Source organism: Triplophysa dalaica, chromosome 3 (genome assembly GCF_015846415.1).
Source record: "Triplophysa dalaica isolate WHDGS20190420 chromosome 3, ASM1584641v1, whole genome shotgun sequence".
NCBI lineage: Eukaryota > Metazoa > Chordata > Actinopteri > Cypriniformes > Nemacheilidae > Triplophysa > Triplophysa dalaica.
The window spans coordinates 4,541,435-4,568,801 of NC_079544.1; the positions used below are offsets into that span (position 1 = coordinate 4,541,435).

At 40.2% G+C, this 27,367-nt stretch overlaps 2 protein-coding genes across 2 annotated transcripts in view; both read right to left on the reverse strand.

Moving 5' to 3' along the window:
- lamc1 (laminin, gamma 1) overlaps nt 1-8,024 on the reverse strand; it is a 56,179-nt gene extending 48,155 nt beyond the window's left edge. Inside the window, exon 1 of the mRNA XM_056743574.1 lies at nt 7,330-8,024. Within this exon, the coding sequence (XP_056599552.1) occupies nt 7,330-7,693 (364 nt within the window). The 5' untranslated portion in view covers nt 7,694-8,024. The remainder of the gene's footprint in view (nt 1-7,329) is intronic.
- A 6,919-nt stretch (nt 8,025-14,943) lies between these two features.
- Nucleotides 14,944-26,408, reverse strand: dhx9 (DEAH (Asp-Glu-Ala-His) box helicase 9). The gene is made up of 28 exons (XM_056744331.1): nt 26,292-26,408; nt 25,928-26,048; nt 25,675-25,815; nt 25,486-25,603; nt 25,238-25,368; nt 25,011-25,159; nt 24,163-24,209; nt 22,928-23,064; nt 22,749-22,838; nt 22,485-22,646; nt 22,282-22,359; nt 22,005-22,196; nt 21,779-21,920; nt 21,611-21,693; nt 21,358-21,514; nt 21,159-21,259; nt 20,751-20,964; nt 20,541-20,635; nt 20,392-20,465; nt 20,137-20,289; nt 19,890-20,050; nt 19,697-19,808; nt 19,252-19,413; nt 19,013-19,140; nt 18,685-18,914; nt 17,112-17,227; nt 15,715-15,915; nt 14,944-15,634 (listed from the first exon to the last, which is right to left on the reverse strand). Exons 2-28 carry the CDS (start codon nt 26,036-26,038, stop codon nt 15,151-15,153), a joined length of 3,969 nt encoding a protein of 1,322 aa, XP_056600309.1. The 5' UTR covers nt 26,039-26,048; nt 26,292-26,408; the 3' UTR covers nt 14,944-15,150.
- Nucleotides 26,409-27,367: the final 959 nt, after the last annotated feature.

Below are 27,367 nucleotides of genomic sequence, written 5' to 3' on the forward strand. Positions count from 1 at the left end.
CCCCCATCTCTCTCTGAAGCTCTGTTTACGTGCCAAAACAGCTGTATTTGGCAACTCGCAAATCGGCGAGCAGAGAGATCGGTTTCACACTTCAATAACTGGATGCAGCGCTTTGAAGCTTTTGAAGAACTCTTTGTAGGAAAATGACAGAGTGTAGGCCCTGACATCGGATATCTTTTTAAAGAGCGTGTTTCAAGTCGAGATGTCAGGGAACTACACAGCTGCTTCGTTGCACGATCATGGTATTTTAAAGTGAAATAGTGCCATCCAAACCCAAATTAACAAGACAGTTTTAAAGCCTCGTACAACACTCGCAAAAGCCTGCTGATATTAACACAAGGCGTGTCGGGCTGAATTATGAACCGGTTGACCTGTAGCTGTGGACTATCAGGACGAGAGCGCTGATATTATTTTGTATTGGCAACTCCCCAGCAGGTTTCAATGCTGGCATCCACCCAGCGGCCATCAGCAATACGTCTAGTCTAGAGTATTTTCCTGATTCTGATGGTTTAGGAAATAAACCCCACCACAATCTCATTCACCTGTGTGAGCATGTGTTCAGACGGACACGTTTACAACGTGAATGGTGTCTCCATCAAACTCTAAGCCCAGATCAAAACAATGAGGTATGACACTACATTTGATTGATCCGGACAATAAAGTGTTGGCAGAAAGAAAACAAGCCCTTTTGCAAACATGCCGTCACCAGCCTGGAGTTTAAATGCGTGCCGTCACCGGCAAAGACTTTAAAAAGGAGGCCCATTTGTACTTTAGTACATGCGTGCCCTATCAAAGATGTTTGAGAATAGCCAAATCCACATGAGATGAGTGCTGCTAGCAGGTGGAGCTGAGAGCATTGAGCCTTTAAAGCCTCATGGTTCTGAAAGACATAAATACTAAAAAACACAGTTTAAAATAGGTATCTGCGGGAAGGGTTTTTCCTTAAAACACACTTTCAAAGACATATATACAACTAAATATTAAGTTGCTCCTCTATAAAATAATCATTCAAAGCGATTATTCGTGCAACAACATAAATTCTGTCATCGTTTATTCATCCTCACGTGGCTCAAAACCTGTACATGAGTCTTTCTTCTGCACAACACAAAAGAAGATATTTTAAGAAAGGTCTCAGTGGTTTTGTGTCCGTACAATGGTCGTCAATGTTGTTTGGTTTCTAACATTCTTCAAAATATCTTCTTTTGTGTTGTGCAGAAGAAAAGGTCACACAGATTTGAAACTGGTAAGAAACAAGCGAAAATAGTAATGACCCTCAAATATTTCCCAAGATGCGCCTTACAAAGGTAAAAGAAGAACTTAAGCTGTATGTCAAAGCCATCACCATAACATACTAGCAGACAGGCTAATTTATGCCAAACTAGCATTAAATGCTGTCTGTTTAAGTTCAATGTGCTTTAGTAATTTGTTACGGTACTAAATGGTGAGGCCCAAGCAGCAAACGCCCCCCCCCCCGTAGGGCCAATTCCACAAAGCCATACGGATTCTCCGAAATGCCACGAAGGCCCAGTGTGAGCTTTCTCATAACATGTTTGGACAATCTGCCAAAGACTAGTGGCTCACGATGGCTTTAACACCAGGAAATAATGGAGATTCTGCACTTTGTCAACCCTGGGTGGTCCAAGTCTCAAATCCTGCCCCTGGCTTCACTATTAGTGCCACCATGTCACCACCTTCTTTTCACAACAGTACTTCAAATTAGGGTTGGGCGATATATATCGTCTGCGATAATATCGTGATTGTTGTGTCAACGATGTGCAAATTCTCATTATCGTGTATTTAAATTACTCCGAAAAAACACCCCAAAACACGCATTAAAACTCCACACATTCAGAGGCTGCAGCAGGGCGTCACGTGATTGCTGTTCTGCGCTACACGTCGTCATCTCTCTTACAAGCATGGTTAGCGCATGGCCGCCAGCAAGTTCAACACCGGATAACGAATGTGGTTAGGCTAAACATTTGACAGGAGACAACACACAATCTCGCAAACAACTTCGGATGATTTAGTTGCTAAACGTGGCTCAACCTCACTTGCATGGAAGTGGTTTTGAGAAAACTGATGTTGCGCAAAAGACGGCACTCTGCAAAGTGTGTAGGAAACATGTTGCTGTTAAAAGCAGCTCGACGACCAACTTGTTTCACCACCTGCAGACCAACCATAGCGAGGAATACAAGAGATTGAAAAGTTCCGAGACCCTGCTGCCCGAGAAAAGCCGACATCGGATAAGGTACCTGCTGCACAACACACTCAGCAAACTTTAGCGGAGTCGTTCAGCAGAAATGTGCCTTACGATAAGAGCAGTTGGACTATAATGTTCTATAAAGTTAAATCTTAAATCTTTGTACTGGGCAGTACTTGAAGTTAGGTATTTGTTCAATAAGGCCAGTGGTTGTAAGGCAATAAGGCCGTAAGGACACATGGTTGTGTGCAATATGTTACAGATCAGAGTACTTTGTTTACAGATGCAATTTGTTCATTATTATTATTATTATTTCATCTTGCTTGTATGCTGCACAATTTACATTACAGCAGAGGTGTACAACTGAATGTTTACTCAGAGTTCGATGTTCTTACACTAGTTCAATTAGTATTTTGTATGTCTTTGAATTGTTTTTACTTGAATACTTGCATGTTAAAGAAAATAAATAAGCACTGTTTTCATTCAACATTGTGCCCATTATTATCATCAGTGATTAAGTAACTCAGACTTTTAAAATCACATTTTTAATGGATATCGTTATCGTTAAAATCGACAAAAATATCTAGATATTATTTTTTGTCCATATCGCCCACCCATACTTCAAATGTGTGGAAACAACAAGCGTTAATCTACAAAATGGAAACAAAACACACTTAGCTGGTGTTAAATTTGCTATGGTGATGCAATTTGTAAACAAATGACCTATCGAGTGCCAATCTACTCTCAATGGGACAAACAGCAATAGGGCGCTGACAGCTGGAGCGCAACAAAATCATGCCATTACACGAACTGGTTTCCCACACCGAGATCATACCTTCCAGAGATTAACAATAGGTTCGGACCAGATAACACGTTCACTCCTTCCAGCCCCCTGAACTCAGATTGGTATAATTTGGACCATCTGGTCCCTCTTCAGAAATGACAAGTTCTTTGATGGAGTTTGGGAAAAGACCTCGGAGGGACGAGAGACGAGGAAATGTTCCCATTCCCACACTGCTGCAGTTCATCGTATTATACGAGGAATAGAGAGAGAGAGATGGGACTGGAAAGTGACAAAGAGAGGAAGTAAACAAGAGCGAGGGTAGGGGGTTAAGAGCAAGAAAGCAAAGACATGATGGCACTTCATCCAAATGTGCGCCTCATGCCAAGAAAACCACAGTCGTCATCCGACCGGTTTGTACTTTTACTTTACAAGTTCCTCAGAGAGAAATAATCCACGACATTTTGAATGAAAGTCGAAGATTCGATGAAAGTCGAAATTAGACGGACATCTGATGGAGCATATGAAATGGAGCTCCTTCACAAATTTAGAACATACAGTACAGTACATTACGTACGGTACTGAAGTTTATTTGCACGTAAGTGTATCATTCGAGGTTTAAAATAGTCAACAACACAAACGCTGAAACAAATACATCTCTGACTATCAAGAGGACGCAAAGAGCGGGTCGTGGATTCTTCTTTCTCTCACCAAGGGAGGAAACAGGGCATGATAAGACCCATTCACACGCTCAAGTTAATGAATCACCAACTGTTACAGTTTATCAGATGAAAGGAAATTCTTGGCCTCCACAAATTCTCCAGAGAGCGGCTTGAAAGTGACATTTTATCTAAATGTCCCACGTTCGGCAATTTGAAGATAAACTCAGACACAATTCAGCTGAAGGCACCTCATTTAACTCTAGCTATGATTGCTATGCTAACTTTAGCGCAATTCAAGCGTGATCTCACGGGACTTCGTAACTATTTTTCAAGCTGACTAACTCATATGAATTATTATGAGGGGATTTGTGCTGAAACATACAATTATTAGAAAAAAAGCAGAGGTGGACAGTAGTTGAATAATTTTACTTTTACTCAAGTACAATTTTCAAGCGTTTGTAATTTGAGAGTTTTTTACTTTGACTTCAAAATGATTTCACAACGTTATAGGCCACTTTGCAAGATGTAAACACTTGTCCAGAAGAACTTCTGTTTTATTTAGTATTATTTCTTAAATATTGCATATATACTTTGACCTTAGAGACATTTTTTTTCATTTTAAATTGGTTATAAATATATTGTTGGTTGGTTGTATTTTGTTCAAACAGGGTTCTTCAAGACCAGCGTTGTTTATGTCATCCGAAGAGGTCTATAAAGCATCTCTCATACTTTTACTCCACTACATTTCCCATATTAACATTTTAAAACAGTTCTTCAGTACATAAAAATCTTGTACTTTCCCACTTTCAAAAGGAAAAATACTCAAGCGCAATCTCAAATCTAGTACTCTCTTTTATCTAAGAAATAGTTCACAGAAATAGAGCTTTCGTGAAAACACAAAAGAAGATTGAAGGATATTGGTAACCAAAAACCGTTGGTCCCCATTCACTTCTATTGTATGGACACAAAACCAATGCAAGTGAATGGGGAATGACATTTTACAAAATATCTTCTTTTGTGCTCTGCAGAAAAAAAGACAATCACACAGGTTTGAAATGAAAACAGGTTGAGTAAATGATGAGTTTTCATTGTGAAGGCGAACTTTTCCTTTAAGTATTAAAAGGTAAAAAAAAGCAATATAGCAAGTATGAATATGCTTTATAATGTAGTGGAGTAGCATTTTTTTCAAGCTTTTCATAAAGTACAGATACTTAAAAATATACTGTCCACTTGTGGCAATAATGACTTCTAAACCTAACTTCAGTGAGGCGAAAGCATAAAACTAAAACACACAAATGAGATCGCAAAAATTCAAATGAATGAACCACCTCATAAAATACTTAAAATGCTCAAATTGTGTTGCACTTGCAACTATATATTGAAGAACTTTACAACCACAGAAATGTTCTCTGACAGACATCTGGCACTCACGTAAAAGTAAAGTATGACACAATGTTGCAGAAGTTATGCTTGAAAATCCCTCCGGGCTCAGTCTGTCTGTCAAGCAGTCTCATTTAAAACAAGCGTCAGAAAAAAACTCAAATTATAAGCTGACCTGTCTTCAACCACACTGCATCTATATTTGTCTCTACAAGTTCACGATCACATGCGTACGATTTTCATGATCTAGCGTCTGTGTGATGATTCACATTGTTGGGTTCCGTCTCGTTCTTGAAACATGACAGACCAGACAGAACTAGTTAATGAAGCGAGTACAGAGTTCACGATCACATCTGATCTCTAGGGTTTTTAGAGACGCTCTGTGCTAAATCTCCCCCGCTCATCTCCCCCGAGAGTCAGCTAGGCCAGACCGAATCTCCACGTTCTCATAGGATCGTTCTCATAGGTTCTCAAGCGGTGTCAGGTTGAGACATGCCTGTTTCCGCTTCGACCGTCCCAGCGAAGAAAGAATAAACATAAAAGCCATCAAAGGAAGGGAACAAAAAATAAAAGCTTGGGACGTCTTGTGGGTTCCCACCTACAGAGTTGCGCTCAGAAAAAAAGAATGACAGAGCACATACAAATAAACATGTGAACTATAAAACAAATGGGAATTTGGGTTCCGGTTCTTTGTTAGAGATGCGTGTCCACTTCAGCCCATCATTAGTGACCATAATGGCAAGACCTTAAACTAGACATCATACACCTGCAAACTTTGGGAAAGTTTCAGATAGAAACACACTAACTTATAAAATCTGCATACTGGCACAGATTTTCGCAACAAGTCCAGACTGAAAATCTGGGCAAAGTTTGAGCAAAAGTCTTGTAATGTATTGTAGCCTGAAAGGTCAAGCAATTACAGACCCAAAGATGTTCATCACGCCAAAAAAAAAAAAAACACCGGACCTACGTTCTCAAAACACTAAAAGGGACCATTGCTTTTTTTGTTATGGTTTCTGGTGGTGCTATGATGAGGGAGATATCGAATCTGTTCAAATCCTTAATCAAAAATATAAATATCCACCCAAGCCTGCACGAACGATATCTCAAAGCGCACAAAAAAAACTAACACCCGGCTCTTTCTCTCACATGTATTGTTCCGGCTTTTGTGAAACTAGTAACTTTATATGAGGACCTATTGTATTATTGCTCCTGCATGAAATATCGCTTATTGCTCCCTGAACTCTCCATAAGTCGCTTTGGATAAAAGCGTCTGCGACATTAATTTACGTAAACGTTAGAACAGAGGTGTTCTTACTATCCCAAGCCCGAGTGCCAAAGCACTTCTGACACCATTTTTAACAAGACAATTTAAATGTAAAAGAACTACATCAACAAATACCAAGTGAAGTAGGAGGCCAAAGAGTGAACGGACCTGTTAGAGGCCACGTGCTAACAAATGGCTTGAAATTAGTCAAGAGTACGATTGGGTTTTAACATAGAAATCACTTCCTGTCCCATTACACAAAGTCACACGTCATATTGACACACTGATCACAGACAGAGACGTGCTTATTCGCTTCATTCACCCATAGTGATCCGTAATGAGGGGTCTTTCCTTTCCATTGAGACCATTCCTTTCCATTCTGGTTGAGATGGTGCTAATTGGTTATGTTAATGCTCTTTTGCCACAGCCAGAAAAAAACTCCTCATGCTTCCCAAAGGTTTTGCGTTCTGGCTGGAAGAAATCAACTCCATCCATGAAATCAAGACTGCAGAGGGAAACTTGAAGAGGTCAAGTTTAAAACTGATGGATATTTCCCCCCTTTTATTGTTTTATTGCATTAAAAAAGTCTGAATTATGGATGTGCTGTTTTAGTTCAACTGTTCGTTGTTCAAGTGTTGCGCATACGTTGTTTTACAAACTTTGGACCCCTAAAAAAATAAACTGGTATGGTATTACCATAGCAACCACAAACCTCCCACGTTGCCATAGTTTAATTATATTAATTGTTGTAAGGCCAAGTCCGACAAAACCTAAATGTCTTTGAAAAGCCAAACCAAACTTTCGAAATGCAAGTTCAAAAGTAATTTTCAACCATGTCGATTAGGAACATGAAGTTATTATCGCCTCCAGCGTACAAATACAGCTTTTAGTTAGCGGGACTGTGATTTATTCATTCAATTTAGTTTAGTTTAAGGCAAAGTGGCAGATGTCTCACATCTGTGGAGATGCGTGTGTGGATTCTACGTGACGCACGCACGCGGACAGAACTTTACGCGTAAAGCAAAGTCGCGTAACTTACCCAAGTGAAGAGTCAGATTGATGGAGCGAGGGTACTGGATGCCCGCTAACATGTTCTGGCTTTGCCACCAGGTTGTATCCGCTTGGTTGTTGTAGTCGGTGAGAAACACAGCGTCGTGATGCAGTGCGGGGTCCCCGGCATCGCAAATGTGGCACGATTTGGTGACCCCCGTTGCCCCGGTCTGTACGCAGTACTCTTCTGGAGGAGTGCCGCAGGTGTTGGTGGCCACCACGGTCACGTTGAAAGCGGCGTTGACGAACTCCGGCATGCAGCGTTGAGGCCGATTGAGCTCGTCTGTACATTCGTCCATAGCTCCGTGACTCCCCGCGGCCCACAAAGTCAATAACAAGTAAAAAAGTACCATCGTGCCCTCTCGTTCGCGCGTCTTTAAATGCCTTTATCGTCTCGAAAGTTTGCGGTAACTCGCCAGCCGTGTTTGCGGGTGTATAACTAAAACCATGCGGGGAATAGTGGCGCGGTCGCTTTTCCTCCGCGAAATGCTCGCGCTGCTCTCAACTTCGCTCGCGCAAACGTCCACTTTATTTGAGATTTGTAACCACCGCCATGGGAGGAAAAGTTTGGGAGAAAAGGAACTATATCCGACTACACCCTGGCAGCTAGTGCGCAAGTCTTCCAGAAAAAAAATCTCGGCGTCTACTTCCGCCTGAGGATGCTTTGATGGACCGCCGAACCGCTAAACAAGGCAAGTCCGAATGGACGGGGAGACGCTGGTTGGGCGTGGCGAGGGGCGTGGTGTTATTATGTGGTCAGCATACAAGTAAACTCTAGGGGTGGGCGGGGTCAAAGTGTCATACTTAATAGATCCTCAACGAGGCGAATCGAGAGGTGGACTCGCCACAAACTCCCCGTAAACAGATCAACAGATTTCGCCATCAGATAATATGTGAATATGTTCGTTTGATTCCCCACATCACCCTTAATTGTGTAAAACCCAGGAAAACATCAGCCCTTTAAAACGGGCTGTCCAGATAGATGGCGAATTATATGAAGGGGTCAAAGAGCAAGGTTATATATACTTCACCAGTCAAGGGTGTATCCAAAACTTTAAATAGCTAAGTGAACGTTTTGTATTAATATTCAACCAACATTGTTTCAAAGATGATAGATAACCAACACACAGGTCCCTCAGATCTTTCTCTTCCCTCTCTATTGTAAATAAGGGGAAAGGATGAAACGTACATGTTTTTTACAGAGAGTTTGAAAAAACAAGAAGAATTTAAGTATTGGGCATTGAATGAAAGCCTGAATACATCACTTTACTCATAATTAATGGAATATACAGTATAAACAGTGTATAGATGTATAGATAGTACAAAATAGTAAAAAAATTAAATGTACTGTTTTTCTAAATATGTAACCCTGGATAACAAAACCAGTCTTAAGTAGCAGAGGAACATTTTTAGTAATCGGCAATAATATATTGTAGGAGTAAAAATGACAGATTTTTCTTTTGGCCAAAAATCATTAGGATATGAAGTAAATATCACCCGAGGTGCTCGTGGTGAATGTCTGTCGTCCGTGCTCGTGCAATCTCGGTCCTGTTTCCTCACTCGCTCATATCTGCTGGCATATGTCTCACCGTGAAGTGGAAGTCCTGGAGCGCCAGGAACCAACGTTTCACCCGAGAGTTGGTATCCTTCGCTCGGGCCATCCACTGTAGGGGGGCATGGTCTGTGACCAGGGTGAAGCTTCGGCCCAGCAGGTAGTAGCGCAGCTCCAGGACTGCCCACTTCATAGCCAGGGCCTCCTTCTCCACTGCGGCATACCTGGTCTCGGCGGGTGTCAACTTACGACTGATGTAGGTAACCGGGTGCTCTTCTCCGTCATGGACCTGCGATAGGACGGCTCCCAGACCCTTGTCGGAGGCGTCCGTCTGGAGGAAGAAAGGGCAGCCGAAGTCTGGAGCGTACAGGACTGGTGACGAGGTTAAGGCTTGCTTCAGAGCCCGAAACGCTGCTTCTGCCTCGGCCGTCCAGTCCAGGGTCTCTGGTTGTCCTTTCTTCCTCAGGTCTGTCAGGGGGCTGGCTATCGAAGAGAAGTGGGGTATGAAACACCGGCAGTAGCCCGCCAACCGTAGAAATGCACGCACCTGAGTCTTGGTGGTCGGTCGGCTTGCCGCCCGCACGGCCTCTACCTTCTGTTCCTGGGGTTTGATGAGTCCCCGACCGATCTGGTACCCCAGGTACTTGGCTTCCATAAGTCCCAGGTGGCACTTCTTCGGGTTGGCTGTGAGTCCAGCCCAACGCAGCTCGTCGAACACCCACCGGAGTCGGTCTACATGTTCCTCCCAATTCGGCAACTCCGGTATGCAGCGTTGAGGCCGATTGAGCTTGTCTGTACCTTCATCCATAGCTCCGTGATTCCCCGCTGCCCACAAAGTCAATAACAACAAGTAAAAGAGTACCATCGTGTCCTCTCGTTCGCGCGTCTTTAAATGCCTTTATCGTCTCGGATCCCTGCAGCCTTCCAAAGTTTGCGGTAACTCGCCAGCTACTGTGTTTGCGTGGGTTTATAAATAAAACCATGCGGGGAATAGTGGAGCGGTCGCTTTTCCTCTGCGAAATGCTTGCGCTGCTCTCAACTTCTCTCGCGCAAAAGTCCACTTTATTTGAGCTTTGTAACCACCGCCATGGGTGGAAAAGTTTTGGAGAGAAGGAGCTTTATCCGACTACACCCAGGCAGCTAGTGCGCAAGTCTTCCAGAAAAAAAATCTCGGCGTCTACTTCTGCCTGGAGGATGCTTTGATGGAGCGCCGAACCGCTAAACAAGGCAAGTCCGAATGGACGGGGAGACGCTGGGTGGGCGTGGCGAGGGGCGTGGTGTTATTATGTGGTCAGCATACGAGTAAGCTCTAGGGGTGGGCGGGGTCAAAGTTTCATACGAGGCGAATCAGATCAACAGATGTCGCCATCAGGTAATATGTGAATATGTTCATTTGATTCCCCACATCACCCTCAATTGTGTAAAACCCAGGAAAACACCCTTTAAAACGGGCTGTCCAGATAGATGGCGAATTATATGAAGGAAGTGAAATGTGATCAATGTAACATTTTTGTGATTTTTATCTTCACATGAGTTCTAAAAACATCCCTTCCGGATGATTCTCCTGTGCTATGAATAGGACTAACTAAAGGAAGATAGCTGTTACTTGCAGCTAGCGGTGGGGTCAAAGAGCAAGGTTATATATACTTCACCAGTCAAGGGTGTATCCAAAACTTTAAATAGCTAAGTGAACGTTTTGTATTAATATTCAACCAACATTGTTTCAAAGATGATAGATAACCAACACACAGGTCCCTCCGATCTTTCTCTTTCCTCTCTATTGTAAATAAGGGGAAAGGATGAAACGTACATGTTTTTTACAGAGTTTGAAAAAACAAGAAGAATTTAAGTATTGTGCATTGAATGAAAGCCTGAATACATCACTTTACTCATAATTAATGGAATATACAGTATAAACAGTGTATAGATGCATAGATAGTACATAGTTTTTTTATAATAGTGTAAAATGTGATTTTTTTTAAATGTACTGTTTTTCTAAATATGTAACCCTGTATAACAAAACCAGTCTTAAGTAGCAGAGGAACATTTTTAGTAATCGGCAAAAATTCACTGTAGGGGTAAAAATGACAGATTTTTCTTTTATGCCCAAAATCATTAAGATATGAAGTAAAGATAATTTTCCATGAAGATACTTTATACATTTCCTACTGTAAATGTATAATAACTTTCTTTTTGTGAGTGGATGGCCTGCAACAGTGCCCCTGATTAACAACTTCAAAGGCGATTTTCTCAATGTTTTGCTTCATCTGCACCCTCAGATTCCAGCCTTGTAAACAGTTGTTGTTCCGCCAGACATTGTCCTTATCCTAACAAACCATATATCAATAGATTATTTCTTCAGCTTTCAGATGATGTAGAAATCTTTACGAAATTGAGGTGTTTACACAATCTGAAAGCTGAATAATTAAGCTTTATATTGATGTATGAGTTGATAGAATAGGGAAATATCTGGCTGAGATACAACCGTTTACAACTCACGAATCTGAGAGTACAAAATATTGAAAAAATCCTCTTTGAAGTTGTTAATCAGGGGCACTGTGGATCGCCATCCACTCACAAAATTTTAGATTTTATATATTTAAGGTAGGAAATTTACTAAATATCTTCATGGAACATGATTTTTACTTCATATCCTAATGATTTTGGGCATAAAAGAAAAATCGATAATTTTGACCCACATAATCTATTTTGTCTTTTACTAAAAATGTTCCCGTGCTACTTTAGACTGGTTTTGTGATACAGGGTCACATATGGTAAAAAATCCGCAAAATTACAGAAAAAGACTGCAAATTCACAAGAAAACAGGGGAAATGTAATTTTACAGGGAAAACTGTTTTTTTCTGGCGCCCCAGCTGTAGCCAGCTGCCAGAAAATTTCTGTTTTATTCGTTTTTTTGGAATTACAGAACAAGACAACACATTTACAAGACAAATGTGGAAATCAATTTAATATGTATCCTTATATCCTATAATTCTACTGTAATAAACTATATTTTACGGTATATTTCTGTTTTTCCAGTTTACATTTTATTTTATTTTTTACAGTGGCGGCTCTTTGATTGCACAATCACTTCACACTAGCTGCATATAAATCATGTCTTAAATAACATTTTATAAGCACAATTATACTTTGCAACTGTGTGTATATTTAATAGATTGAATTGACTGCCCACAACATTCAGAAATAATAAGTCATTGATAAAACATAAATTCATTACAATTGAGTAAAATAAATAAACAAACTGGCCACTGTGGTATGGAATGAGCACAACTATCTCATTACTAGAAAACAACACGTTCATCAGCTCCGGTGTTGACAATGAGTTTAACATTAGTTGAAATGATGCTATTTGGAATCAATCAAAAAGCTTTATTTGGTCATCAAAGAACTCTTGGTCACAACAATTAATCAGTTTCCAGCTGTGACGATTAATTTGGCTAATTTCTCTAAATGATCCGTTGTTAACAGATACACAGTGGTCAATATATATGCAAATCTGTCTCACAAAACCATAAGCCAAATATTGATGATGTATAGGCAAGTTACGCAATGTGCTAAAGCCACCAGACTCAGAAAAAAATGTTCATACATTTTATACTGAATTTTGACGTTGTTGCAAATAAAACCTTTCACCTTGTGCATTGTGTTTTAAACTTAGCTACTGTCTGTCCATCCATCGGCATAGTTTCAGTGTCACTGCATCTAGTACAAGACAATGACAGTTAGATATATCCCCATGTCAAAATGAGAGATGAGTTCTCAACACTTTGTCAAAAGCTCATTCCAGCCCCTCATACTGAAGCAGTGCTCGGTTGCCTCAGGCTCAGGCATGCCCAGAATATGCATTATCTCACTACTACTGTACCTCTACAACTCTGAACACATTCATCAGCAAATGTTCTCTGAAAGGACATAGTTGCTCCAGGATACAAGATCTTACAAAGAGGCCCAAACCATGTTCTGCCCATAGAAATCCCTGCATTCTCTGGATTTTTGTGCAAATTACATGTGAAGGCCATCAATAAAGACTACATTTATAATTGTTAACAAAGAAATTCCTGCAGTTTGTATTTGCAGTTATAATTCCGGTCACAAAACTGCAATGATTGTTAAAAAAAGTAAAAAATGTAATATATGAGCTATATTAAGCCACAAAAAAACGCCTTTGTGGTTCTACATCTCCCCCTATGGGCAATCATTAGCAAACGCTTCTGTCCAAGCTTAACGTTGTAAAATATATGTATGATTGTTATTATATAGTATACAAATATTACAAAAGATAAGTAAATTTAATTATATAAACATATAATAAACCGCACAAACTACCAAAAAATAAATATGTTTGGGTGTATTGTGGCGTACAAAAAAGGCCATTTTAAACTGTAAATTGATGTAATCATGGTGATTTGTGATGAGCTCAAATTAGACGCAGAATAAACCGAAATCGCTAAATGGACGCGCATGTGCTCACGTCACCTATACGGGAGCGACTGAAGCGCGAGACCAGGAGAAATGACGCTACTATACATGAGACTTTAAATTCTGCTGTCAGTTGTGTTGTGAACATGAGTTTTTATTGACATATTTTTATAGACTTGGGACTCAAAGGACATTTCCCACCCAATTAAAAGCAGGGAGACGAGAGTAGCCCGATGGATGCAAGATTTGATCATGTTTTTCTGCACGTTAGATCTGTCATCAGTTTTCAATAAAGTATAGTGCAGACTTCAGCAGCTCTTTATTAAAACGCATTACAGACCTACACTTACTGTGACACCAGAGGGTTTGATCTTAATTGACGTATCAACCTTTTTGACAATTAAATATTGTACATCTTGGAGGATAATTAGAAAAGCATATTTGTTGGTTAACTGCTCTTCACGTGAGATTTTTTTTCAGATATACACTAGACCCCTTCAGATCCAGAATAGACCCATAAAAGACCAGATGAGAGCACAGACTATAAAAAAGTCATATCAATAACAGACAACTTTATCAAGTCGTGTTTAAAAGTAGGGCTTGTATTCGGCGCCATTTCAAAGTAAATTTCCCTTAAATGCTAAACTTTCTATAATTGTATAATTTCAGTAAAAGTTAGACTAGTCTATAGAAAAAATTTACTGGTCCAGCTAAGGATATTTATGTAGTCGTTTTTACCACGTGATAAGTCCACTGTTACAGGACATTCTCATCTCTTTAAGTGTTGAAAATGTATAATTACTGTATAATATTAACATTTTTAATTGCCTTCACCACATCAGTGAACGATTTGAATGTTGAAAAAACTGCTTCCGAGTACATATTAATTATATAAGACAAGTTTTATTAAAAGCTTTTATTTTAAATACAATATTTCATATATGTCACCCTGGACAACTAAACCAGTCTTGTCAAAAAAAAATTATTGAGATTTTATCATAATCTGAATAAATAAGATGTCTACTGTTGGCTGAGATACAACCGTTTGAAACTCTGGAATCTGAGAGTGCAAAAATCTAAACATTGAGAAAATTGCCTTTGAAGTTGTTATTCAGGCTGAAGTTTGAAGTTATTAGCAGGCCATCCACTCACAAAAGTTTTTATATATTTAAGGTATGAAATTTACTTAATATTTTCATGGAACATGATCTTTACTTAGTATCCTCATGATTTTGGGCATAAAAGAAAAATCAATAATTTTGACCCACATGTATTTTGTCTTTTATAAGAAATATTCCCATGCTACTTAAGACTGGTTTTGTGATCCAGGGTCACACATGTCCTGGCACCAGTAGGTGTAATGCTGATTGCTGATACAATCATCAAAGAAACTGACAAAAAATATATATTTGTCCTAAAAGGTCCTGCGCTTAATTCATAACATGAAAACATTATTTGAAGGTTAATTTCTGACCAATATGAAGAACATTTGTGTACACCTGTCACTATCTCATGCATGACAACCCCTTGCACAGGTTTAACATTGACCAGAAGTAGCCCAGGACGTGCAGTCACCTGCTAGAGATATCAAAAATAAAACTGTCAAAAACATTGTGTCAATTATTTTATTGAAATACGGCACGATTGACAACTTTACATAGAATAATAGAATCAGCAAAACAAAATAAAGAAAGTATACACATAAATGTTGTTGCTTACAAATAAGCATTTTTTAAAGCATTTGGTCATGTTTAAGCACAAAATATCTGCAAGCTGCCACTATGACAGTCGACTGGTTTTAGTGCAACCAAAGACAAGTTACATCCATGGACTCATGCTCAGACAGCCAGCTTTAAACGCCACCTCTATAACCACCCCTGTTACCACCCCGGCCACCTCTGAACCCTCCACCTCCTCCATACCCTCCACCTCCCCCGTATCCACCCCCGCCACGATACCCTCCTGACCCTCTATAGCCGCCCCCGCCACCCTGGTAGCCTCCTCTTCCACCCTGGTAGCCTCCACCTTCTCTTCCACCCTGGTAGCCTCCACCTTCTCTTCCACCCTGGTAGCCTCCACCTCTCTTCCACCCTGATATCCTCCACCTCCTCTTCCACCCTGATATCCTCCACCTCCTCTTCCAGCTTGATATCCTCCACCCCCTCTGTATCCTCCCCCAGACCAGTTTCCACCACCACCACCACCACCTCCTCCTCTGTATCCTCCTCCACGGCCCCCGTAGCCTCCACCGCCTCCAAAATCCATACGAGCCATCTTGGGTGGTCGTGGACCATCTCCAAAGCTGTAAAACAGAGATGAAGGTCGACATTCTAAAGGGATTCATTCACACCTAAAAGGAAATACATGCTTTGATTTTCTTACCGTGGGTTATTGGCCATGAGGTTTATACCCGCTGAAGAGGGTCTAGACACAAGCCTCATGACATTCAGCAAATGCTCATTGGTAGGATCCAATTTTCGGATGTATTCCGGGTCTTTGGTCACCTCCACAACCAGGGCTTCAAAAGCTGCCCTCAGCGCCACCACCCCAGCCGCTACATCATGGTGAATCCTCAACTTGATCCTACACAAGAAAAAGATTTCTATTGATAAACAAGGTTTAAGCATTTTTTGTTTACTTTAAACGTGTGTGAGAATCTGGATTTCGTCCTGTCCTCTACAAATATTGCATCTGTGTTTAATACAAAGTTCATGTATCATATGTATTCATTCCTATTAATATTAGCTTCTATTCATATAAGATGTGCCTTTCATTCTTGTTGTTTAACCTCGTTGAAAGTTCTATCATGTCATGCTGTCTTATGTTGATATAAGTATCTGTTGTTCACCATATCAAGGTTCCTAATGATGCCTATGGACGATTGTTCTGTTATTGTAATAATGAATATGTAATCATATCTGATTGTTCAGGAGGAAAGACTAAACAGAAAGTCTGGTGATTTTCCACTGTTTAGGTGGTTTTATATGACGCCTCCTAAGAGAAAATTATAAGTATTAGTCCTAAAACAATAAACATTGGACTCTGATTGAACAAGCACTTGTGTCTGTGTCAAACTTTGTCTCCTGGATCCAGAAACTCTGTGTGTTCCGTCGACTAGACTCTTCAACCGTAGAATATTGTTAGACAAGGGGACATAAGAAGTTTACATTCTTTCAACGTGTTTCTTAAAGATGGAGCCCATTGTTATTTAAAGGAACTATTCACCCAAAAATGAAAATTCTGTCATCATTTAGTCACCCTTGAGTTGTTCCAAATATGCATAAATCTCTTTGTTCTGATGAACACAGAGAAAGATATTTGGAGGAAGGCATTTAACCAAACATATCTCGACACCCATTGACTACCGTAGTAGGAAAAAAAAAACATTGGTAAACAAAAGTCCCTCAAAACTGTTTGCTGTCCTACATTCTTCAAAATGTCTTCTTTTTTGTTCAACATAACAATACAAATTATTAAGTACTTTTCCTACTACGGTAGTCAATAGATGTCGAGGTCTGTTTGGTTAAAAGCATTCTTCCAAATATCTTTCTCTGGGTTCATAAAAACAAAGACATTTATACACATTTGGAACAGTCGAAGGCGAGTAGATTTTGACAGAATTCTCATTCTTGTTTGAAGTATCCGTTTAACTTGAAAACTGAAATTGACAACAACAATTCTGCACCTGCCATTATTGAATCTTTGTGTCAAACCGTACCCGCTCAATAAGCAACTGTGCTCCTGAAACACTTTGCGGCTAAGCTTTATGAAACACATACCACTCATCAAGCTCAACAATATCTCCATTGGATGTGATCTTCTTCGAGCCGAACAGAATGAGCTGGAGAGGGCTGACAAGAGTCATTCCTTTAGCAGAGATAGCTCGGGTTCGGATCTGGAATTACAAAAGGGAATAAAAAGAATTATACCATGGTGTGTTGAATACTTGATTCTGATTGCCTGGAAGGTGTGCATTAAAACCGTTTAATACACCGGTAGTTCCAGTCAGTTTGAAATTAGCTGGTGAAAATAACTCATTTTCACTTGTCTGATCAAAAATGACACCGTAAACATCAACATCAGCTTTGAATCGATACTTCACCCAAAAGAAAACCTTCCGAGTTGTTGCAAATCTGTATTAATGTTTGTTCTGTTGAACACAGAGAAAGATATTTTGAAGAATGCTTATTACCAGACAGATTTTGCCCCCATTGACTACCATAGTAGGAAAAAATACAATGATAGTCAAAAGTCCTACGTGCCTGCGTTCTTCAAATTGTCTTCTTTTGTGTTCAACAGAACAAAAAAATAAAAAAGTTATTTTTCCTACTATGGGAGGTAATGGGTGGTGAGATCTAATTGGTTATAAGGATTCTTCAAAATATATCTCTCTGTGTTCATCAGAACAAAGACATTTATGCAGATTTGGGACATCTCGAAGGTGAGTAAACGATGACAGAACTTTCATTTTTAGGTGAAGTATCACTTTAACTTGGTACAGGACCATAGTATGAGGGGAATAATCTACAGCTAGCTGTGCATTAAAGGATGCTATTGCACTTCGCAGAGGCAACCACCAGGGCTGTGAAGATTTGATACGATCGATTTGCTCCATTACTCCTGTTGTGTGCGTGCGTGTGTTTGTCACGTGTACAATGATGCTACGGCAGTAGAGGTGATGCAACAATGACGATAACTTTATAATCCCCACTGAAATGAGCTGCACAGAGCCGAGTCGTACTAAACCTCACGGTACCATGGAGTGGAAAAGCATCAAATGTGTGTAAATGGTGCGTCCCATATTTGGAGTTTCTGCACGATAGCGCCCTCTGGCTTTGCGATGTGGTGGCATTTAACCATCATTGAGAAATGGAGCATAAGAATCGCAGGATTAATCATCAGACCCCTAAGCAACCACCCGACTACGTATCATCTAATGCACAGGTAGCTGGATTATCCCTTACGTATATATAGACTTTGAATTTACAAGGATTCTCCCCCAAAAGTAAAAAATTGTGTTATGAACTACTCAATCTCAAGTTGTTCCAAACCTGTATAAATGTCTTTTTTCAGAAAGAAGTTTAGAAAAAATGTTAGCTGGCATTTCTGGGGCACCATTGACTACCAAGATAGAAAAAATAAAAATGATGGTGCACCAGAAATGTTTGCTTTAATAAATTCTTCAAAATATCTCATTTTGAAGGGGAAAATAATATCAGTTGCTTACATTTTTTCTAACGTCTTTCTTTGTGCTCAACTGAAAGAAATGTATACAGATTTGGAATAACTTGAGGGCGAGTCGTTTTTATTTTTGGGTGGAGTATCCCTTTAAAGCGAGATTTTAAAACCAACCTTTTCCCCAAAGACGAAGAAAGGAGATGGGTATTTCATGTCCTGGCTGGTGAAAGGACAGTTGACGGAGGATTTGTGAATGAGGGCATTTCGTCCCTCAGTAGTCAAGATCTTCCTTTTCTCTTTGTGGTAACACACGTTGGGGTATGAGCCAAAGGTTAGGAGAGAGATGACCACATCCAAGTTATTGTCCGGTCCCACGTTGTTAAAAATTTGATTCATGAGGCACTCTATAAAAAGATAAAAATCAACTTGAAGAAATCTTTCATCTTTGGAGTAGTCCTGCAATTTATTGCACATTAAAGTGTTTTTAAAAGCATTGACTAACCTTCAGGGAAGCCCTCATTAACAAGGATATCTTTCAGCTGAACTTTGGCCTCCCATGTCATTCTCAACGTAGGCATGTTCAGCCTCTTGTGTTCACAAAATCGGATCTCTGCGTCCTCACCCCCCATCCTGAAAGCAACACCAGACAAAAAGAAAATGTGATGTTAAGAAAACGCCTGTCAAGAAATAAATAAAAACGAGCAAGCAATATAAAAGAAGAACTGCGACCTCCTGACCCACCTGACTTCATCCCAGGCCTGGAAAACAGAAAGTAAGGCCACGTGGTCAGAGAAACGTGTGCCAGCGAAGTTTCTATGAACAAATCCGAGACGTTTTCCCTCGTTGATGAATGGCTCGGGGAAACAACTTGCTGCAGAGATGGTGCATGCAGCATCTCCAACACTACACAAAACATCCACATATACACACACAATAACGCATTAGAAAATTCACAAAGATATCGATTGACAAGATAAATAAACTTAAACGTTTTTTTAAATATGCATTAGAGAAGAACATTTTACTATTCACTTGTAGACAAGATGTAAATAACGCTGGTCAAAAAGCTCTTCCCGTTTCATTATTCAATTTTACTTTCACATATTAACGCAACTTCAAGTCTGTATCATGTTCGTTCGTGTTTTTGAAAATCACCTAGACAGCCATGGCTGAGTAATAAACTTACTTTAAGATGCATCCCATAATCATCATCTTTCCCAGACGAGGTTCAATGGGCAGTTTGGCTAGAATGCGTCCCAGTGGAGTCAGCTCATCATTGGTGTCCAGAGCATCCAGCTCTGAGGAGCAAGACACTTGTGTTCGCTCTACACTTCATCAAACTCTTAAAACTATTTCTGCAAATATATCAGAATGTGCACCTCTGAGTGTGTGTTCGGCTTCAATAACAGCATCCAAGGGAGGAGGCTCGATGGCTTTGGACAGGAATTGGCCGATGGCTCCCAGTCTCAGCAGTTTAATGCTCAGGGCCACCTCATGCAGTGGAGTGCGGAAGATCTCTGGAGTCATGTGGGTCTCTAGCCTGCAAGTCAATGAAAACGTCAACTCACTTCTGTTTCCCCTTTTTGAAGCCGACATTAAAATATACTGAAACAAGTTAAAGCTCACTTTTCGAAGCGAGCTTTGCTGCACAGGTGAAAACAGAAGCCAGGTCTGACTCTCCCGGCACGTCCCTTCCTCTGCTCGAGGTTAGTCTTGGAGGCCCATACGGTGGCGTAGTTTGTCATGTTGTTATGAGAGGTGAACAACTTTACTTTTTGCCTGTGTGACACATTTACATTAAACAGTGAAAAAAAAAACTCAAACACTTCAAATGTGGATTATTTTCTAGTGTTGTTAAAAACAGTCAAATAAATCGCTTACTTGCAGGAGTCAATGACATAGACTACATCGTTGATGGTGATGCTGGTCTCCGCGATGTTGGTGGACAAAATGACCTGTGAGGTGATCGTAAATTCGTCAACGTTTCAAAATCATGTGGAAATTCATAACCGCACGAATAACCTACAGACCTTAGTGACATCATCAGGAACAGGCTCGAACACTCTCCTCTGTTCCTCTCTTGGGATTTGAGAGTGAAGGGGAAGGATTCTGTACTGACGACTACCTAATAGAAAACCAAGTTGACAGGAAATCAACTAAAGTCATACAGGTTTGAAACAGCAGGGGGGTGAGCAGATGATGACAGAATTTTCCCTTTTGTGGGTGAACTATCCCATTACCGAAGTGTGGGCTCATCTCCAGATGTTTCTGCATGGAATAGATGAGATTCCAGCCTGGAAGGAAGACCAGAACAGCCCCGGCTACTTTCAACGTTTCGATGTACTTCAGCAAAGCCTCGATCAGCTCAAAGGGAGTTTCCTTCTCGTTTAGCTGAGCCATAGCCCGCTTAGTTTCAGGAGAATATTCAGGTCCACAGATAACATTACAGTTGACCTGAACAAAAACAGGACTGAGTACTCCAAGGTTGAAGGCTGAACTATCAAGCAGGTTTTGTTGCTGGGAGGATTTTTTTTAATGGGTGATCAACATATACACACGGTGCCTAAAAAAGTATGTGCTTGAGTACATCAATGATAACTTAAGCTGGTTTATGCATCTTACTTTATAAAAAAAACAGCAGCACATACCTCCTCGTCTACTCCTCCATCCTCGTCTTTATCTTTCCTCTTCCTATCCATCGGTGGCGGTATAAACTGGGTCATCTGAATGCAGTCCTCCAGAAAATACTCTGGGGGGGAAATGAACAGTTTGTTAAACCGATCTCACTTTTATTTATTATTCTTTATCAATATAATACAGTGCATCATGAAAACAGTGTTTACTCACCTTGTACAGCATGTGCACGTCCATGCACCTCAATGACAGGACAGTTAAAGAAATACTCCCTAAACATGGTGGTGTCAATGGTGGCGGACATCAGGATGATGCGCACATCAGGGTAGGTCTGGATCACATCTCTTAACACCACCAATAAGAAATCCGACTGCAGAGACGATCAAATTGTGAGAAAATTATGACCAGTTATAAGACATGAAACATTCCAGACAAATCAGAATGACTCAAAACCCCAAAGACTTACATTCAGGTCCCTCTCATGGATTTCATCCACAATCACATGACTGATGCCACGGATACCAGATTCCAGCTTCCTTAGCAACACGCCTGTAATAAACAGAAATAGGTTGTTTTCTGCCTTTGCCACATTAAACAATTCTCTCAATTGAATCTTGAAGGAGGAGGCACGTACCGACAGTGCAGAAGAGAATGCTGGCGTGAGGTCTGGGAAGCATAGACTCGAAACGCACGCTGTACCCACAGCTTTTCCCCACCTCTTCTGCTCTTTCAAAGGACACACGTTCCGACACGGACACGGCGCTGATGCGTCTCGGCTAACAGGATGAGCGTCAGAGGTTAGTCACGGTGCAGATCTCCTCACTTGGACGGACAACACAAATCCCCTGTGACGGTCTCACCTGAGTTACGACGATATTACAGTCAGATGCATTCCCACTGTGGATGAACTCATCCAGTATGTACTGAGGGACTTGGGTGGTCTTTCCGCACCCGGTGGCTCCACGGATGATGACAACCGGGTTATTGTGAATGGCAGACATGATTTCTTTCTCAAAGTTCTTGACAGGCAGCTGACTTCTTTCACTTAGAATCTATCGCAGAAAGAACGTGCGTCTAGTTGAGTTCAGAAGCCCCTTATTCAATTTCAAAACCAGCGACAGGGTTTTTTTAGCTCACCGTCTGCAGATTCTTGTCCTGCTCCAGTTGATAGTTGAGTTCATTCAGCAGGTCCATGTTGATCTGTTCTGGTGTGCACTGAAAACCAGTCAGACATCAAAGGATTAAAGCAATGCAAGCGATACTGAAATGAGCTGGGTGCTCCACAAATGCTCAATTTACACAGAAAACATGAGCGATAAAATGGTCATCTGCAGACTCACAAATGCCAGCGGCCCTTCATCAATGTTGCTGCTGGTCCAGGGGTTCCAGTTGATCTGCGGGGGAGACCACGGCACCACGCCTTCAGTGTTCTGCCTCTGTGATGGCTCAAATTGTGCTAACTTCCCTTGAATCAGAGACACCGGAGTGTTGGGATCCTGCGGCTAAAAAGCAGGACACACGACAAGTTATTTAATGCATCGCACACTCAGCTTGCAATTATGCATTTTGAATGCACACAGCCGTTCTGTCCATCCGGCACTTACAGGCGGAGGGATTTGGATTCCAAGTTCCTGCACAACCCTCATAAGCTGATTTGGCAGATCGTCGCCAAGGTTTACTTCGTATACGTCCACCTGCCATGCCGGTAATGACAGCAGGGGGTTAGTGGAGTCAGCAACAACACAGAACTTCAATATTTATGGATTTGAGCAGCTGTACTTACAGTTTCTCCATCTTTTTTCTTGGTCTGCCCTGTGTATGCTTCAATGACTCCTAAATGGTACAGCTGACGGACCAGAGACAGCGCACATGACTGGGCAGCCAGTTTCTTGGTGGAGCCGTGTTCACGAGCAATAACCTCTGAAAAAGATAAAAGGAGGCGTTACATCATCCTTTCATCTACGGGTCATTTTCTTAAAACCACCGGAACATCATTGAAGCAGTAAAGAATTGAATTAGAAAACACATTTGGTTAAAGAAAAACGATCATGATAAACATTACCGTTCTGTACCTTACACAAAGCATATTTCTAACAGGAACAAATTGTTTTTGTATTTTATTGATCTTCTGAAATTCTCATTACAACATTTGTGAGTGCATTATATGTTGTAAATTAAACAGATTCAAATGACAATATTCTCGAAAATAGTTGGATGGTCTCAAAATAATAACAACAACAAAAATACACAGAATATTTAGGTATTTAAGAATATTGAATGATATTAAAATTAAGTAGGTATTAAAAAAAAACTGATAACAGACAAATATATTTACATTTACTTTGCAGTTTCTTTCAAATGGTTAACAGATTACTTTAAATATCTGTAGTTAAAAATGTAATATACTCTTGTCACTCTGTGCAGATGGCTTTTCTGATAGGTAGTATTCCACATCTAAACAATTTGTATAATTGTCTAATAAAATATTATTTATTAAAGTCTAATGATGTATTTCTAATCAAAACTTGCTTAGGCATCATTCCATCGCTTTTTTCTTCACACAACATGCGATGGGATTGACAATTTGGAATAGTTATGAAAATGAGATTTAAGGATTTTATTATAAAAAACTTTTCCAAAATCATGTGAAACTGTCAGTAAAAGTTTGTTAATTAATGATTTTAAACACAGGTGTGTTTTTAAGAAAATCATGTTTGATGAGAACTTGTGAGATGTTCAAAATCAATTGTGGTCGAGCTAGGATAAATATATTGCAAACGTAGCATTTGGTCTCAGAAGACCCTCTGTATTACTTTAATGATCATGCTTTTCAAATCTTCTAATATAGCTCTCTAAGCAAAGACATCACAAAACTAGTAAGAACCCAGAATTTTTTTAAACAACTCTTTTTGGGTTTGGGTGAAGAAAAAAGCCATATGCACCTATGATTGTATGAAAGTGAGTAAAGAACAGGGTTGAACTATTCCTTTAAGAAGACTGCTTTAAATGAAAACTTACTTCTTCCGAGTTGTCTTACAAAGATTGTCATCTCGGCAATAAAACTCCTAAAACAGAGCAAGATAGAAAATCAAAATGTCCACACATGGGATACCTCCCACAGACATCTTCAGAAGATCAGAAATCATGTTAAATATAACACAAATGAAGGCATAAGGAACTGACCTCTTCACGGATCAGCAAAAGAGCAGAGGGGATGACCAGGTTTGTTTTCCTGCCAGACTTCAAAACTGGGAGTTATTTCCTCTCTAGGTCATGAAGGCCTCAACCCCTGATGGACGATGTGACACCAGAAATCACAACCAGACATTAATATTCCTCTCCCGCCTCCAATTCGACCAATCACAGACTTCACCATGTGACCGCTTAGTGCAGCCTAAGACATGTCACATGTTTGTCCCCATGTAAGGTTGGGATTTCTGGCATCTCTGTTGTCCTCCCTATAGTCTTCATATACTGAATGTGTGAATCTCAAAACACGTCCAGATCACATTTCCTTGATTTCCCCCCAAAAAAATGATATTCTCAATGGTAAATATAACTATGACAACAGGTTTTTTATTTACATTTTTGGATGAAATATGATCCGGATGGTTCTTGACAAGTTCTGCAAGATTCACATTGTATATGTATATTTCTTTACATGTTCTGAGATCTCCCGGAGGTTAGATGCACATCAAGGAGTTCTCTCTTTCTCTCTCATTGCTTCAGTCCAGCAGAAAAACAAACCCTCAATATATACTGTATACGTAAACGCCTTACGCAGGTGAAACAGACAGAATAAACGCTAATAGGATAAAAACAAACATGTTGTAGTAAAGGGATTTATTTGATGGGACCGTCCTGACCTGTTGTGATCAGGTCCCACTTGGCTATACTTGTAGTCGGTTTGGTTTTTCTCTTTCTGAAAAAACTGGTTCAGACGGGCCTTTGCATTATCCAGCGTCCAGTTCCCATGAAGGCCGGCATTCAGATCGACCTCTTCCGATTCAAAGGTCTAGTGGATGAAAATGGAGTCATCTAAATTCTGAATGCTGATGTCAAACAGCAAACTCTGATGAAAGTGAGGACGTACCGCTTTGTCGTCCTGTTCTTCCTTTTTTGAGTAATACTGCTGCAGGTTTGCTCCTCGCTCCCATTGGGCATTGTTGAAGCCGGAGTATCCCAAACCTGTGACCCCTGGGACGGGTGCAGAGCCCTGAGGATCTAATACACAACGAATATCAGCTTTACAGCCATTATTTCACACTCACCCATGCACTACAAAACAGGCAAAATGTAACTTGAATACCACATATATCGTTACAGTTGTGTTGTACGCACCATTCGTTTGACCGGCTTCAACCTTCACAGCTAGATGTGGAGGCAGTGGACAACTGGACGGAAGATTTCCAAACCCACCATCTTCTTGTCCTCCATTTCCTCCATCAGGTACACTGACCTATACACAAAACATTCAGTGACGTTTTTGCTATACAAACTACGCTTACACATATAAACTGTTGTACTGACCCCCAAAGAGGGAACTTCGCTGGGATGTATCTCTTTCGTCCGGACAAGATAATTGACAAAATCTCTCGCAGCATTGGTCTGAGCATCCTTCTTGCTGGTGGAGTTTCCCATGCCGATATAACTGTATCCCTCAACACGCACCTTCAAAGAAAACACGCCATTATGATGTAGTCCAGCTACAAGAAACACAACCTCGATATAACCTCACACATCTGCACAAAACCAGTCAATTTAACGTGATTTGTAGCCTTACCTCACACATGAACTTTTGCCTGTTTTTATTTCCAGCTGCTCGGATGTCATAGTTTGGCGTCATCTTCTTTTTCCCACACCAGACATACAGAAAGTTTTTAATGTCCGCCATGGCTAAAGGCCTGCGCGTTAAATAATGTTACGATTAAAAATCACGTATAGACATATAACAGACCTAGATAGCAAACGTAACGTAACGATAACATGTAAATAGGTGACTGCACGTTTGCAGGTGACGTTAGTGGCTCAATGAATAACGTGCTAATGCTAATGCTAACGCTAGTTACTAGTATAAGAAGCGACCGGACGGTCATATACACTAAAAAATATACAGACACAACGCATTGGTCCTTTACACCACATACCTGATAACAAGCCTTCTTTGCAAAAACAATTATATTACACAGAAACTCGTACGTTGGACAATACTTTCCGTAAAACTGCGCAGGCGCACTACAAAACCGGAAGTAGCTCAGTTCTTGCCCAAAGCCCCTCCCCAAGGGAAGTCCAACGACACCTCGGAACTGGGATATTTCCCACCGCAAACCCACAAGTAACGTCATTTAGTAACATTAAATTGATTAAATAACATTTAAACATTAATGTTACTAATGATTTTGTAGTATTAAAGCAGTATTTATTAACATTTTAAAGAGCGAAAGGGTATTTCCTAAATCCGACGTGTCTTGAACGGATCAAGTTTTCCACAAACAAGCTTTACTTGCACGGACTTATAATAATAATTTATCCCCCTATAAATGTACCAGTTGTATATATTTACACAATGGTTAAAAACAACATTTTTCGCGGAATTATTTGGGCTAAAAAGCTGATCAGTAAGGATGATTTTCTATACAATCATTCTGAATTTATTCATATTTATTATAACTTGACACGCAAATCCCAAGGGGTTTTTAAGCTATTTTAATGTAACAATAATTACCCTTTAAAAAAATTTTTTTTATTTATTCCTTGTACCAAGTTGCAAAGGATTTTGCAAGTTTGGGGCTTTTGTTCTGGAACCAATACAATAGTTTTTTTTCTCTATTGTAGGCTACTGAAAAGCTTAAGAGGCAGTCGAATGTCTATTAGCTTATTATTTTAACAGGTACGCTAATAAAAATTATAATATCTGTGTATAATGCTATAGCATTGTTTTTCACTCAGAAAAGTTTTGCGTTGTGTTAACATGAGAGACTTTGCGTTCACCAGCAAGAGCTTTGACAGGTGCATCACTGATAATGGTGTCAACAGTAATTACATTTTTTTTTATTTAAATTGTTTTATGGCGACAAAAATAAAAACACAAAAAATATCTACTATATCTAGTACATCCAGTTTTATTACGTTTTTATTTTTGTTTCTGAAATCCACTGTTCTGCTGGGATCAGTATAATCCTGATTTTGGCTCAAACATAGGCCTATCCCAAACTCACTAAAG

Excerpts from the sequence above, each read along its gene's own strand:
- dhx9 (XM_056744331.1), bottom strand. The coding sequence starts at position 26,038 with ATGGCGGACATTAAAAACTTTCTGTATGTCTGGTGTGGGAAAAAGAAG. Across the intron at positions 22,647-22,748 it reads GAATCCAAATCCCTCCGCCT|CCGCAGGATCCCAACACTCC; the intron begins GTAAGTGCCGGA and ends CCTGCTTTTTAG. Across the intron at positions 19,141-19,251 it reads CAGGCCTGGGATGAAGTCAG|GATGGGGGGTGAGGACGCAG; the intron begins GTGGGTCAGGAG and ends TGTTGCTTTCAG.